This window comes from Malus sylvestris, chromosome 2, assembly GCF_916048215.2.
Source record: "Malus sylvestris chromosome 2, drMalSylv7.2, whole genome shotgun sequence".
Taxonomy (NCBI): Eukaryota; Viridiplantae; Streptophyta; class Magnoliopsida; order Rosales; family Rosaceae; genus Malus; species Malus sylvestris.
The window spans coordinates 23593745-23611037 of record NC_062261.1 but is presented as its reverse complement, the minus strand read 5'-3'; the positions used below and the strand labels follow the sequence as shown (position 1 = coordinate 23611037).

At 37.9% G+C, this 17293-nt stretch overlaps 1 protein-coding gene across 1 annotated transcript; it reads left to right on the top strand.

The window, feature by feature from the left end:
• Nucleotides 1–2260: 2260 nt before the first annotated feature.
• LOC126605419 (uncharacterized) lies at nt 2261–3689 on the top strand. Its single transcript, XM_050272821.1, has 2 exons — nt 2261–2557; nt 3130–3689. Exons 1-2 carry the CDS (start codon nt 2460–2462, stop codon nt 3446–3448), a joined length of 417 nt encoding a protein of 138 aa, XP_050128778.1. The 5' UTR covers nt 2261–2459; the 3' UTR covers nt 3449–3689.
• The last annotated feature ends 13604 nt before the right edge of the window (nt 3690–17293 follow it).

Here is a 17293-nt window from a genome sequence, read left to right as displayed (position 1 = left end):
GTTGCAGGTCGCTTGCGCGCAAGGTCCTCATTCTCCAATGAAAGCCACAGGAAGACTTCTTCTTCTCCAATGGTGCGGCAAAGGATGTAGAATGGTGTGAATTGCGACTGAATGTGTTTCTGAATTATATGGGGGGGGGGGGTGGTGCGAATTTGTGCTGAAAATATTTATATAAAGGCACGGCAAACCCTGGGGGAATCAGGTTAGGGTTAGAACTTAGCAAAAATCAAGGATTAGGGCCCCTAGGGTTTGGTACAAAGGTATAAGTCCACCGGGAAAAAGATTTGGCCCAATTAATATGTGAAAAGGATTTACATAACCCAAATCCACAAGGAAAAGGCTAATTAAATCAGAATCCATGAGGGAAAAGAGTAAGGAAAGGTGCAGCACAAATTGGAGGGAAAGGGAGAGGAGTGCAAGGCAAGGCAAGGTCTTCTAGAAAGGAATAGGCGCCACATTTTTAGGGTTTCTAGAAACAATGTGTTTTGTGGCAGAAATTAGGACTTCTAGAAGGGAATGCTTCTAGAAATAGTTTCTAGAAATAGATATTTAGGTCCCCTTGCAGCTAGATTTAAGTTATGATAAGATTTTTGTAGGATAAGATAAGATAAGGTTAGTTTGGATAAGATAAGGTTGGATAAGGTTTTGGATAATGTTCCTCATTTTGAGCTAATTCCTTATCTTCTTTGTCTCGAATTTATTTTCTTCATCTCGTTAGCATATTCCTAGCCTTTTGAACTTCAAAAACGTCCATCCCAAGTGCTCCCCACATATGCTATCCATTTAATGCCCAAAACTGCTCCAAAATGCTCCAAATTGCACTTTTTTGTCAACTTTATCATTTGGATCTACAAACACATGAAAATAGCTTAAAACACTATAATAAGTAAGAACTAACAACATAAATGCAAGAAAACAAGCGAACTAAGTCGCATAAATATGCTCCTATCAAACAGTCAACTAAAATCCCCTTGGTTCATCAATAAAGTATCCATTTGATGCCTTCTACCTCAATTGAAGGCTAAAAGAGATTTCTAATAACTGTAAACATTTTTTTGCAATGTTAATTGTCCTAAATTGTGAAATGATTTTTGAGTTAGAAAACATTTTAGTATTTCTAAAGAAGCATGTGGTGGTAATTGCTTATTCATGAAGCAATTTTAAGTGATTACTTAAAAATAAAAACCATTTTAACGAGGATAATACTTACATTACTCAGAATGCACATATCTTACCTCTTGCGAATAACATATTTGTATCGTATAAATCTTATAATTGAAACCTTTCAATTTCTTATTCTTTGTTTGAAGATCATTCCTACAAAAGAAAATCATTCGAATTGGAGATTGTTTAGTCATCCAAAGGTATTAACTAAATAGATGGTTCATCATAAATATGTTACTTGGTACTCAAGTTGTCCATTTGTTCGCAACATTTGGAGGCATTAACAATCTTTGATGGGGACGATTTTTTGTAGGGAAAATCTTCATATGAAGAGTAACAAATTTAACATTCAGATTATGAACTTTATATATAGTGATGATACGTTATTCGTAAAGGGTGAAATATATGCACTCCTGTTGGAGGATACAAGTATTGTCCTAAACATAATAAATTAAACGTATATCCTAAATATGACCTAAATTTGCAAAAGTTTGTGCATGTTCCCCCATCGTGTATTTGAGTATTCATGAAGGAATACTTCATGCGCCACCTGTACTCAAGGGAAGCTAACAAGTTGTGCTTTGCCTCCATATAAAAAATAACAGTAACCACATCAAGATGTGAAGTATAAGCAATTAAACATCAAAATATATAATATCAATAGTGAGTGTTTTTATATATATTCTTAATCGATGGAATAGTAGTTTGTGTACGATGAAATCTGAAACTTGTGCAAAAGTTTATATATAACACGTAGAATCCAAGAGCGTACATCACACTTTATCATCGAGGAGCTTAGTGGTAGCACTTGTAACATGCAATTTTAATTTTTTTAAGGAATGCCAATTAATTAATAATAGTCCTATATTAATTGGGACAATGAAATGCAAAAGAAAAGATAGGAAAGGGAATCAAGAAGCAAAGCTCTCAGCCTGGGGGCAGAAGTGTCATTTTCCCACCTCCTTTTTAAGGTTCACCTCTCCTCCCCCTCTGCCCTAACTGAAAACGACTGCAAGCAACCTGTGGTCTACCTGTGTATATATCTCCACTAATATAGATATAATATATAGAATTTTATTAATTTCATGTATAAATATGGAATTTACACACCGACTCCAAAACCATTAGCCCTCATCTCTCTCTCTCTCTCTCTCTCTCTCTCTCTCTCTCCCTCTCCCTCTCTCTTCTTGTACTTATCTCTCCGACTCTCTCTCGGTTTTGGATTGTGTTTCTTGATAAATTGATATACAGAGATAATATTCTGTGTAGCTCCTGAATTGATTCAAGAAACGAAGATGGTGGATCTTCAAACTGTTTGCTGCATGTGTGGTGACCTGGGTTTTCCTGACAAACTCTTCCGCTGCAACAAATGCCGCGATCGCTTTCAACACTCGTATGTATTTTATCCATCGCCCATCATCATCATCATCATCATCACCATCATCATCTCATATATGTCATGCATCATACATAATGTAAAGATATGATATTTGCTATGTATGTATGTATGTATGTATGTAAACTGTAATGACATCATATATATATGTATCATCATGAACATGATCATGGATTCATGGTTCATAGGTGTGATAGGTACTGATAACTGAATAGGTAGAGTTAAAAACCCATCTCTATAAAACACCCACCAAACCTACCTATTATTATTGGTACCATGCATCATATATATGATGTTCATGATCATCATGGTATAATAAGACCATGAGACTTGCATCCTATGTCATCATCAACAACATATATTTGTATAAAAATGTCTATAATGCTGTAACCATGCCTAGTCCTATTATGTCAATATTTCAATTAATATAAAGCTGATAAGAACAAGAAAACTCATTTACTAATTAAGCACGATACCCATGTGAATTTGTATTAAGACAGTTATGTGCTTATGAATTAATTTCTCAATCAATAAGGTCGAATCTCATAGACAATAGTTGTTAATTCTAGGTATTGTAGTAACTATTATAGAGAGTATGCGGAGCCAATTGAACTGTGCGATTGGTGCCGAAGTGATCAAGAGAGGAGCACAACAAGGCACGGCAGCTCTTCCAAGAAATCAAGCATGGTGGCCGGAGGAGGAGTCGAGACTGGAGGTGCCTCGAGCCGGTCAGAATACTCCGGGGATCACAAGATCAAGCAACACGATCATCAACAAGAAAGTGGTAGCGGCGAGAAGGCTAACACCAAGAACCACCCTAGCAGCAGCGCGCCATCACCAAGAACCACTACGCGCAGGTACAAGCTTCTCAAGGATGTCATGTGTTAAAGACTATCTAAAGAGTGTGAGTGATTATACAAGGCTTATGAAGCTAGAGGGCTGTAAGTGTTCATAGAAGCAAATTATGTTAATTATGTATCGTAATTAGTACTTATACTCTCTATCCGGAGAGTGTTCATATTGTTTTTCTTTTTTTTGGGTTCCTTTGTGTTTTATTAATTTGTGTTTTCAGTAAGCAAGTTGTTCATAAAATAAGGTAAGCTTGCTCGGCAATGAATTTAGAACTCTATCTGTAAAGCCCTATATATCTGGTCCAGTCTCTATATTTCGGTCAGAAATAACCCAGTCATAAATTAATACATTATGAACTAGCTATAGTATCTAGGTTTCCTGCATGAACCACATAAAGAAGTTCAGTTTCAAGGAAAATAATAAAACCAGTTAAGGTATGCTGTTTTTCCTGATTAAGATTAATTAATCAATTCAAGATGTATATAGAAAACCCTAGGACCTGATTAAAACTAATTAATCAATTCAAGATATATATAGAAAACCACCACTTAATTAGTACTACGGTTTAGTGGTATTTCTCTTCACTTATAAACGAGAGATATTAAGTTCGGATCTTGCCAAAGGTGAATTTGAACCTTATTATTGCTCCAAGAGGATCCTCGCCGGATCCTCCAACCACATCCGTTCATTGTTCATTGTGCGGTCAGAAATCATTGGAAATTTTTTTATTCAAAATTGAATATAAACAGTACCTGGCAAAAACTAGCCACACGATGTATGATGAACGGATGTGATTAGAGAATCCCTAGAATTCTCACAAAAAGGATCCGGCGATGATCCTTACTTATTATTACTAATCCATTGTAAGGCTATAAGATAATATCGTTTGTTCATAAAAAGATATATAGAAAACCCTAGGACCTAATAGAAATAGAAAATTACAATAATTCTATTCTAACAGTTAATTAATTTTTTTTCGAGTTGTACTTTGTTGTTTGGGAGGAGTGTGGTGTAGGACGTAGATGGTGAGTAGTATTTGTAGTTCTGTAGGGTTTGTCTCTGTCACGGCAGGGTTCTTGAGGGAGTTGCACCCTCTTTGCTTTGTTGAGACTCTTGAGGAGAGAATTGAATGCCTTGGGATACATTCTCACCAAAGAATTCATAGTACCTAATGCCTGCTGCTCACTTTTACAGATTCATTGAAGGCCTTTAATAGACAGCTAGGCCCTCTCTATTATTGTGCATGCTCAATTAAAAAAATAATAATAATGCACATATATATAGTTTTGGTATGAGAGAAGTATTTCACTAGGGTAGCGGTTTTGATACTTCCTGTACGTTTAGGCTCAATCATTCTGGACTGAGCGTGCGTGGAGAGTTATACATTAGTTAACTACTAGTGTTGTAAATTAAATGATGTGAGTGAAAAATATTATTTCTTCAATAGATTGAATTAAGCGTATGTAAGTGGTTTTTTTAAGTTTACTGTCAAATTGCAAAGTTTAACGTGGACATGCAATGGAAATTACTAATTTAGAATATTGTTTAGAGTATAGTATGGAAAGAGAAAAGATCTGTGAAATGCGTAGAGATAAGAAAAAATACCAACAACGAAAGAAAATCTGTACATAAACATAAGTGGGAATTTTTAAGTGGATGCTGTTTCTAGGCCATTCATTTAGTTCAGGAATCCTTGATTTTAGCCATGTTTCTTACACATGCTTTGTACTAGTATTGTATGATGATTTATGAAATATCTCTAAAGTACACAAGCTGATAAGGTCTCTTGCACTGTACGTGTTTTGGCCATTTATGAGAAAGCAACAAAACTCCTCCTCATTGGTGGTCTTGAATTGACAATAAAGCTATTTTATTTTTTTATAAATTTGTTAGATTAAATATTATTTTAAAAATTTGACAAAATTTGAAGTCACGCTGCTACATAAAAACAACACGTATCTTCACCATTGTAGTTGAGAGCCATTTCTGAAACCATCTTCTTTTCTTTCTCATTCAAATCCCTTGTATTATTATTATTATTATTTTGTGGGGCTGATTGAACCTACAAACATCCAATAAAACTATACAATGACGCCAAAGTCAATCGAAACTTTTCCCAAAATATCAACACTAATTAATGTTAGTCAGGTTTGTTAGAAATATACTAAAACATAAACAAAAATAAATAGTGTCACATCAATGTGAATTGGAATTTTTGTATTTTGTTTTGAGGTCTACGTATACAATCACTTGGAATCATTTTTCCAATCCATCACCCTCCGAACAAAATAATATTACTGTTATATTAGTCCATTAATAAATTTGAGCTTTTTGTTTGTACGTCGACACAATTAGTTTAAATTACTTGTTTGTCAGGTAAATTTATCTCCTCATGCGATGGCTAATAAAAGATGAAAGAATCTCAGTTTATAAGCGCATCTCTAATACAAGGATGATAGGAGCATATTTATGCGCCTTAGTTAGCTAGTTCTTATGCATCTTTGTTATGTTTTCTTCGTTAAAGTAGTCTTTTAAGCTACTTTCTTGTGTTTTCAGGTTTAGCGGACGTATTACATGAAATGATGCAATTTGGAGCTTTTGGAGCAAAAAGTGAGCTTGAATTGAAAAGGACATGCTTGGAACGCAAGGTTGGGATGGAATTGAAGAGTTGAAGATTTGAGGTTTCCTACTTGAAGTAGGAAAGCTATGCCTAAAAGTTTCCATTTTGGGTCGATCTTTCCTAAATCGGAATTGGCAACCAAAGTTTCTAAAAGTTGGAAGTTTCTATTTTTGGAGGTTTCCATTTTCGAGAGTTTCTATTCTTGGCGTTGGGCTTTTAGATGACCTAAACCCAAATTTCCTTGTGGACCTTCAACCCATGCCGAACCCTAGGGCCTAATCATCTAAAATCTGCCATGTTAACCCTAGTCCATTCCTCCTAAACCCAAGCCGCACCTTTCCATCCTAGAAGCCTATTTTACAAACCCTAGCCCATGTTCACTTAAGTGCCGCACCTAACCCTAGCCCATTGTTGTCTAATCTGATTTATTTAGGGTTTTAGGTGTCTATATATATGTATTTTACACCTAGCCGCACATCTTCTTCCCTCTCCATAAAAATCAGAAAACCATCTCCCTTTCCCCACCTTGCCGCAGCCACCATCACCAAAACCATCTCTTGCCGCAGCCTTTGATCCATTCCAGCCACCATCATCCACCTTTAGACACCATTCCACACCTCCATAACTCTTTCCCACACCTTGCCGCACCACCCTACCATCCTAATTCCCTTCTAAAAATCAAAAACACATCCAGCAAACTCCATTCACGCCAGAACCTGTCCCTCACCTTTGCCGAGCCCAACCTACACCCAAATCCATATTCTCTGACCCCAAACCTTCCTAGCCGTGCCCTACACCTATCCTAGATAGTTTTCCACCATTCTCCCTCATCCAAAGTCATCCAAAACCATCCAAAAACCCCCTAAACCAACTCTGCCGCAACAAGGAGAAGAAGAAAGAGGAGCTTTCTGTGCAGAATTCAAAGTGGACTTCTTTGGCATTTTAGGTGTAATCTTTCTTATGTCTTCGATGTTTCAATTCAATAAACTTTGTGTTGTGAGTATGAGGAACTAAACCCCCTTAGTTGGGGGGTGATTCGAAACCATGTACATGCTTGCAATTTGATTCGATTACATTCAGTTGTTATTTCATGAGTTATGAATTCAATTCGTTCATCTATTTGATTGATAACTTATTTGTGTATGTTGATTGAGAGTGCACGCTTAATTTTCATGCATGAATATGATGCTAGATTATGAGGGAGTTTCACCTAATAGTTACAATCTTATAATCACAAGTAGTGAAGATCGCTTGAAACGATCGCGTTGAATGAATTCTTAGCATAAGTTTCATGCAATTCATAGTAACAAATGCTTCGTCAATGCTTATGTTTTTCATAGAACTTAATGATTCTTGCTTGTATCTCTATTATGCAATTCATGTAGGGAACTTGTAAGGAATGTTTTGGGTTGTCGTATGCAATCATCCAACTTGATAAATTCTGGAAAAACTGAGGGTTAATTAGTGCAATTCACGGTTAACTTGGGGCGTTGAGTATTCATAGTTTATCGGAAGAACAACTGAAAATCGTTTTGTTTGCAAGTGTGACATGTGTGGAGAAGAACCTCCTAACTAGCCTTTTAACCATCTATTTCACCAAAATCGTTTTTACAATCTGTGTTAATTAAAGTTTCTGTTTTGTTTTCAATTTTCGTCCAAAACAATTCCCCCTTTATTTTGAAGTCTTAGATTAGTTAGAAAGTGTTTTGATTTGTGTTTCTAGGTGTTTTGATTCAAGTTTTCAACCAATTTCGTCCAGATTAGTGTAAGTGCTCAAAACTGCCCAGAAAGTGGTTTTTAGGCAGTTTTGAGTCTTCTAGTTGCTGTTTTGGTTTTTAGGTTTGTTTAAGTGTTTTAACTTTTAGTTTTGCATTCTTTGAGTCTAGTTTAGTGTTTTAAACTTTGTTTTTTAGTGTTTAAGTCAGTTTCCAAGTGTTTAGCAATCCCTCCTAATCCCCGGTCTAGAACGATCCCTACTTACATCTTTGCTACAATTTGACAAAAAGAGGGTTTAATTTGTGTGCTTATCTATTTCGCATCAAATTTTTGGCGCCGTTGCCGGGGATTAGCAATTTTGCTAATCCCTTGGATTGTTTTTGTTTCTTTTATTTCACTTTGTTTCTGATTTTGTTTAAGTTCTGACCTAATTTTGTTTCTTGTTCTTAGGTACTAATGTATGACTAGAAGCTCTCAAACGATTCGTGCAAACATCTTGGATTTTGACGACGATTTTGAGAGGAAGTTGAGAAGAGCTAGAAACCAGCAAGAGCATCATCCACCCAATTCCGAATCTGACCTTGAAGAAAACGTACAAGAAGAGGAGGAGGAAGCCACGGCAGGGATATTTGAAGAAGTCCAAGGCATGGCCATGGACAATCGTACACTCAAGGAGCTTTCTGCCTCGGGTTTGGATAATGCCGCACCCTTGTGCATCCAATACCCCGTGGCTGCCCAAGGTAAGACAGATGAGTTTGAATTAAAGTCAAGTTTACTTCATCATATTCCTAAATACCATGGCTTGTCCATGGAAGATCCTAACAAACATTTGAAAGAATTTGAAGTAGTTTGCTCTAGTATGACTCCCGTCAATGTTGACGGAAATATCTTGAAGATGAAGGCTTTTCCATTCTCTTTGATGGATAAAGCCAAGGATTGGTTATATGAGTTAGCTCCCGGAACTGTCACATCGTGGGAAAGTATGAAGAGAGCGTTCTTGGAGAAGTTCTTTCCAACTTCTCGCATCATCCTCCTCCGCAAAAAGATAAGCGGAATTCAGCAAGAAGAAGGTGAGTCTTTTCCTACATATTATGAACGATTTAAATCACTTGTTGCTTCTTGTCCACAGCATCAGATGAAGGAGGAGTTACTGTTGCAATACTTCTACGAGGGTCTCCTACCTCTAGAACGTCAAATGCTTGATGCTTCGGCGGGGGGAGCATTGGTGGACAAGACACCCATGGCTGCCAAGGTCTTGATTGCTAATAGAGCGTTGAACGCTCAACAGTACGAAGGTGTAGGCCAAAGAGGACCCCCACGGCACCAAGTACATGAGGTAAGTTCGACTTCCGATCTTCATTCACAATTGGCTAATCTTACTTCTCTTGTGTCTCAGATGGCCGAGGGCATGAAGATGCAAGGAACAACTGTATGTGGCGTATGTTCCATCCAAGGACATGTCTCTGAAAAATGTCCACAGTTGATTGAAAATGGTGGATGGGAAAGCGCCCATGCAATTGGGTTTCAAGGTCAAAACCAACCAAGGAACGATCCATATTCAAACACATATAATCCCGGTTGGAGAGACCACCCAAATTTCAAGTGGAGGGATCCCCAGCAACCTCAGAACCAAGGAGGCTTTAGGCAACAACCCCCGGGGTTCTTTCGCAAAACCTACGGCCCACCCCAAAATCAAGCCCAATCCGGCCCAAGTGCCTCAGGTACGTCTCTTGACAATGATGCACTTCTTAAGATACTAACTAAGTTGTCTAATGGGCAGGAAGATCAAGCTAAGGCTATGCAAAACCAAGATAAAAGGGTGGATCAACTTGAGAAACAAATTGGGCAGATTGCCGAGTTTGTAGGTAAGTTTCGAGATCCCGGACAACTCCCTAGTTCCACCATTCCAAATCCGAAGGGAGGTTTCAAAAGTGCCAAAGCAATCACCCTAAGAAGTGGTAAGGAAGTTGGGACAGGTTCTACACCAAAAACAGGTCATAATGAGGATGAACTTTTGGAAATGGAAGAGGAGGCATCAAAGCAGCCCACGGCAAAGGTGGTTCCACCTTTGCTGCAAGTCCCTAATGTCCCAAATCTGCCCAATTCGTCCCACAAAGGTAAGAATGTGTCCAATTCAGTTCATACTAATGTTTTCCCTTCAAATGTGCCTTTTCCTGGTAGGTTCATGCAAACGAAGAAAGAAGAGGCCGAAAAGGATATCCTTGAAACCTTTAGGAAAGTTCAAGTTAACATACCTTTGTTAGATGCAATCAAGCAAGTTCCGAGGTATGCTAAGTTCTTGAAGGAGTTGTGTACCACGAGGAAGAGGATGGCGACCAAGGAAGTGGTCAAGGTAGGTGAGAATGTGTCCGCCATCTTGCAACGCAAATTACCTCCCAAATGTAAAGATCCAGGTAGCTTTACCATTCCTTGTGTTATTGGGAATACTAGATTTGAGTCTGCCATGCTTGACTTAGGTGCTTCTATAAATGTTATGCCATATTCCATTTATGCATCTATGAACTTAGGAGCATTGAAAAATGATGGGGTAATAATACAATTGGCCGATAGATCTAACGCCTATCCAATGGGAGTTTTAGAAGATGTGCTTGTGCAGGTTAATCATTTAGTTTTCCCAGCGGATTTCTATGTCCTCGAAATGGATGAATCGGACCATGCTCCTTCACTGCCCATTCTACTTGGAAGACCATTCATGAAGACGGCCCGGATGAAGATTGACGTGTATAGTGGAACTTTGTCCATGGAATTTGATGGGGAAGTTGTTAATTTTAATCTTTCTGATTCCATTAAATACCCTAGTGAGGACCATTCATGCTTTTCTATTGATATAATTGACTCTTTGGCGCAGGGATATCTCGACGATTTAAATGACGATGCGCTTGAAAAAGTCATTACACGAGGCATGAAACTCAAAACAAAGGGGGCAGATTGCATGCATACCCACGGCATACATGAGTCATCCTATGCCGTGCCCCCTAGTGAGGAATTACTTGAAGTTGTGGCTGCCCTTGAGTCCTCACCTAAGCTTGATGGTAAGTATACTACCCGTGAGTCCATTCCCATTTCGACTAACAAATTGCTTCCATCCATAATTCAGGCACCTATCCTTGAACTCAAGCCTTTGCCAAGCCATTTGAAGTACATTTTCTTGGGAGAAAATGAAACACTACCTGCCATTATTTCTTCCTCCCTCACGGCACAAGAGGAGGAGAAATTGCTTCGAGTTTTGAAGGAGTTCAAATCTGCCCTAGGTTGGACATTGGCCGATATTAAAGGTATAAGCCCTACGACTTGTATGCATCACATATTTCTTGAGGAGGGGGCCAAACCAACTAGAGAGGCTCAACGCCGTCTTAACCCTCCTATGATGGAAGTAGTGAAAAAGGAGATCATAAAGCTTCTAGATTGTGGGGTTATCTATCCAATCTCGGATAGTAAGTGGGTTTCGCCCATTCAATGCGTACCAAAAAAATCAGGAGTGACGGTGGTAGCTAATGCTGAGAATGAGCTTGTCCCTCAACGGATTCAAACCGGTTGGAGGGTGTGCATTGACTATAGGAAGCTAAACACCACCACGAGGAAGGACCACTTCCCATTGCCGTTCATTGACCAAATGCTTGAGAGGTTAGCGGGTTATGCTTTTTATTGTTTTCTTGATGGTTATTCTGGTTATAATCAAATTGTCATTTCACCCGAGGACCAAGAAAAAACCACTTTTACATGCCCGTATGGTACCTTTGCATATCGTCGCATGCCTTTTGGTTTATGTAATGCACCTGCTACATTTCAAAGATGCATGATGAGCATATTTTCTGATCACGTAGAAAAGATAATTGAAGTGTTTATGGATGATTTTAGTGTATTTGGTGATTCGTTTGATAGTTGCTTGCATAATCTAAGTTTGATCCTAAAACGTTGTGTTGAAACTAACCTTGTACTTAATTGGGAAAAGTGTCATTTTATGGTTAAACAAGGTATCGTTTTAGGTCATATAATCTCTGAAAAGGGTATTGAGGTTGATAAGTCGAAAATAGATCTTGTACGTCACTTACCCTCTCCGACTTCGGTTAGAGAGGTTTGTTCGTTTCTTGACCATGCAGGATTCTATCGTAGGTTCATCAAAGATTTCTCGAAGATAGCGCAACCTCTTTGCCGACTCCTACAAAAAGAAGTGGCATTTGAATTCACAAAGGAGTGCACGGCATCATTCAACCAACTCAAGGAGTTGTTAACCACGGCACCCATCATTGTTCCACCGGATTGGAGTCTACCTTTCGAGCTCATGTGTGATGCGTCCGACTATGCTTTAGGAGCTGTTTTAGGACAAAGAAAGGACAAGAGGCCGCATGTCATTTACTACGCCTCCCGGACGTTGAACGACGCACAATTGAACTACTCCACTACGGAAAAAGAACTTCTTGCCGTTGTCTTTGCTTTAGATAAATTTCGATCATATTTAATTGGAACTAAAGTAATTGTTTTCACTGATCATGCAGCTCTGAAGTACTTGCTCACCAAAAAGGAGGCCAAGCCACGGCTTATTCGATGGATATTGTTACTTCAAGAGTTCGACATAGAGATTCGGGACAAGAAGGGAAGTGAAAACGTGGTGGCTGACCACCTAAGCCGAATGGTGCATAATGAGGAGTTGGTGCCGATTTTGGAGACATTCCTCGATGAACAATTGTTGTCCATTAAGGTTAGTGCACCTTGGTATGCCGATATTGTTAATTTTTTGGTGTCAAAACGTATTCCAAGTGAGTTCACTAGGCACCAACGTGATAAACTTAGGCATGATGCACGGTTTTATGTGTGGGATGATCCGTACTTATGGAAATTTTGCCCCGATCAGATTATACGTCGTTGTGTGCACGATTCTGAATGTCATTCAATTTTGAGTTTTTGTCACACATATGCATGTGGAGGGCACTTTGGTACACAACGCACAGCCCTTAAGGTGTTACAATGTGGATTTTATTGGCCGAGTATTTTTAAAGATGCTAAAACTTTTTGCTTAACATGTGATAAATGCCAACGAATGGGTGGTATTAGTGCAAAGGACCAAATGCCGCAGGTTTCTATCCTAAATGTTGAAATTTTTGATGTTTGGGGTATTGATTTTATGGGTCCTTTTCCTTCTTCGTATGGCTTTACATATATTTTGCTTGCGGTTGATTATGTGTCGAAGTGGGTGGAAGCAAAGGCCACCCGAACTAATGATTCTAAAGTGGTTGCAGATTTTATTAGAACTAACATTTTTGCAAGGTTCGGAATGCCACGAGTGATCATTAGTGACGGAGGGTCACACTTTTGCAATCGGACCATTGAAGCGTTATTGAGGAAATACAGTGTCACCCATAAGGTTTCTACACCTTACCATCCTCAAACTAATGGGCAAGCCGAGGTTTCCAACCGTGAGATCAAGCAAATCCTAGAGAAGACCGTTGGGCCAACGAGGAAGGATTGGAGTCTACGACTTGATGACGCACTTTGGGCGTATCGTACGGCATACAAAACACCCATTGGGATGTCCCCCTTCCGACTTGTCTATGGCAAGGCGTGCCATCTTCCTGTTGAATTGGAGCACAAAGCATTTTGGGCCATTAAGAAGTTTAACATGAACCTTGAGGAAGCAGGAAGTCAAAGGAGATTGCAATTGAATGAGCTTGATGAGATACGGCTTGAGGCGTACGATAATGCAAGCATTTACAAGCAAAAGACCAAAGCTTTCCATGACAACATGATCCGTGGGAAATCATTCTCAATTGGGCAGAAAGTGCTATTGTTCAATTCCCGTTTACGTTTGTTTCCCGATAAGTTACGTTCTAAGTGGATTGGACCGTTTGTTATTACTAACATATCTTCTTATGGTGCCATCCAGATTCAAAGTCTCAAAACAGGTCATGAATTCCAAGTGAACGGACACCGTTTGAAGCCATATTATGAGAACTTTGTTGAACAAACAGTGGATGATATTTCTTTGGGTGCCGTGGGCACAAATGGAGAATGAATGGGCTTTTCGTCCGGCTGTACGACGTAAAAGAAAGCGCTACTTGGGAGGCAACCCATGCAATTCAACAAAGGAAGCCCATGGAATCACTCCAATTCCAGATTTGCGTTCCTAAACTCTTCCCTTTGTTATTTAGTTTGAATCTGCCTATTTAGTTGTTTTAGTTGCTGTTTGTGTGTTTCTTTTTGTTTAGTGTGATTTCATGCTTGAAACATTGAGGACAATGTTTGATTTAAGTGTGGGGGGGTAACTAAGTGTTTTAGATGCAAATTCGTGGGATTTTATCACCCTAAACTTGAAGACTTGTTCCTTGCTGTTTTTAAGTGTTTTTGAGCAATTTTGATGTGTTTTAGTGTGTTTTGAAGTAAAAATCCGAAAATTACATAAAAATTTGAAAAATTTGTTTTAAAAACCCAAAAAGAGTTGTTTTTGTGTGTTTGTTTGTGTTTTAGGGTACCTTCCAACACAATGATGAGGATTCGGTTTGTAATTACATGGCTGTTAAAGAAAGTGACTAACATGGATGAAAGTTTGATTTACTCTTTGTTTATGCTTAGTTGTGGTTATAACTTATGAATTCACATGCAATCATAAAAGAAAAAAATCAGTTTTTGTAACATGTTTGAAGGAAGGAACTTAAACTAATGCTACAACCTTGTGAGACTTGAGCCTAACGTTTATTTGGAGAGTGAAAATCTGTGCATTCTTTGTTTTCTAAGTCGTTGCATGATCTCATTATTCTTTGCTTGGTTGCTACTTAGAAGGCGTTTCATCATTTAGTTCCAAATGCTAGAACTCATGCCCATTTCATTCAAAGCATGTTATTGATTTGCATAACACATATTCAAGATGAAGTTGTGTAGTTACCACCACCCTAGCCAAAAAGCCATGAATCCCCTATGTCATTATGTTTTGTAGGTTTTTAACCCCATTGAGCCTTGTTAGCCTTCGTTAATTGTTAACCCATGTTCTCCTCACCTAGCCTAGATTAGGACCATCCATACCTTGTTCTTAAAGCATAGTAAAGCATGATTCAAATTGAATTCCCTTTTTATTTATGTTGGCAGAAAATAAGTGTGGGGGAAGTGTTTTTCATGAGGAAGTGTGTGCCATAGGCACGGCAAAGAAAAGAAAAGAAAAAAAATTGTGGAAAAAGAAAAAAAAAATGAAGAAAAAGTGTGAAAAAGAGTTGAAAAGTTGAGAAAAAGAGTTCCAAAGTATTGTTTGTTGAAGTAAGGGTCCAAAACAATGAATTCGGCCCTAAGGAGTTGTTTAAATCTTTCCCTTGTGTTTTAAAGTTAATTTCTGCACTCTAAGTGAATTCTAAGTCTCAATTTCATTGCTTTGCTTACTATTGCTTGAAGAAAGTTTGTTTTCCTCATCCTTTCCTTGTTAACCAACACCCCAAGCCCCATTACAACCCTTAACTTCTATCTTGAATGTTATGTGTTTCAATTTGTGGAGTTTGAATTTGGTATGAGCATATGGTGTCACTGGTTCTCGCATCTAAGTAGTAGCATTCAATTCATGAGATCATATCTAAACATGCTTCTTAACTCTAGAAATTGCGTTCTTTGTGATACATATATGTGAGCATTCGTTTTCATTTCTACATCAATCTTCTCACATATGACTAGTGTAGGGTGTGGAGTTAGAAAATCTGAGTGAAAATAGAGTGTATATCTTGTAAGGAATTGAGGGAATTCTCTAAGGCATGTTACTACATTCAAAGCATTGTTTTGATTGATTACTTGTGAATTAGTAAGTGGTGGCTTTAATTAAGTATGTGCTTGTGTAAAGATGACTCAAATTTGTGGGGATAACAATCTTTAACATGTCGTGTGCATTGGAAATCCCTGAGGCAAACGTTGGAAGGTTTAGGTTTTGTTTTGGTTAGTTGGTTTCGTTCTGTTTCCTTTCTTTTGTTTGTTTTGCTCGAGGACTAGCAAAAGCTAAGTGTGGGGGAATTTGATAGGAGCATATTTATGCGCCTTAGTTAGCTAGTTCTTATGCATCTTTGTTATGTAAATCCACCATCTTTACATAATGAGTAGTAAACCTTGAGTCTTTGTATTGGAAAAGAAAACCAAAGTACATAAATCCACCATCTTTAAAACTCAAAATGAGTTTGAACCTTTGCATTGAAAAAGAAACTAAAATATATAAATCCACCACCTTTTTAATACCTAAATATACGAATATATGTCTAAAATTTGAGTCTTTGCATTAAAAAAGAAGATCAAAATACATAAATCTACCACCTTTTTTTAATCCAAATATAAAAATATAGATCTAGAATATGAGTCGAGATACTCTACGTAATACTAGATTACCCAATGAACGTTTCGTCCTCCATCGGTCGGTCCACGCTTTCCTTTGTTTCTAAACTGTCATTAAGCTGGGTCACATGGTTGCTTCGGCATCATAGCCTCAATCTTCTCTTATCCAACTTACAAGCAAACCTCAATCAGTACGTTGTATATGCAATATCTAGGAAAAAAGAAACACATGAAATGTTGCTATTTCCATTCCTTCTAATTTTACCCTTATCCTTCTTTATATGTATTTGATTCTCTCACTTATTCTAAGATATACCAAATTCGTAACAAATAATTAATAGCAAAAAAAAAAAAAAAAAAAACAATTGACAATAGTGTTGTAGGCCAATTTAATTGAACAACATAAAGGACATACAAAGAGGGGTGTGGCACAACAAAGAGAGATGTGTAATTGTGATGTCTGTGTTATCTCATGCAATCGTGTCTTTATTTATAATAGTAGGAAAAGTAAATTCCTTACTCCAATAGGATTACAACTCTAATAATATTTAATCTAAGAGATATGGTAGAACACAAGGATATCCCAAGATATGATAGGATTTACACGATCACATTCTTAATCTAATAGGATTGTAACAGTCCCCCTTGAGTGTGTAAATACTTAAACAAAACATCGCATCTGGTCTTTAGCGGAAGAAGTAAATCAGTTGATGAAGTCGTCAACATAACGGGCGAATGTGAGTCTCAAATTAATGAAAGCATGCATTGGTAATATAACTCAAAAAATCTTGCTATGGTAAAACTCAAAGTAGGTGAAAAATCCATAGACCAACATCATACGGGACGAAAGTAGTAAACCTCATAAGGGTATAACCAGCCCAGGATGGGTGCCTCATCAAAACCTAGTTAGGTGGCAATCCAGCGGTAAAAATGCTCCTAATCGTGGGGAAAAAAGTTCATTAAGATTGAGTGAGTATATCTCTGTTACTCTCCCTAAGTTTGACAAAACTTCCAAATAAGTGATAGGAGCATATTTATGCGCCTTAGTTAGCTAGTTCTTATGCATCTTTGTTATGTTTTCTTCGTTAGAGTAGTCTTTTAAGCTACTTTCATGTGTTTGCCCAGTTCCTTCAAGATGATGGGGTGTTCTTATGAATTATTTGTCTCCATGTCTTTCCATTTCCTCTACTTGTGGATGACGACGATGGTGGATTTGCATTTAAGTACTTGCCCAC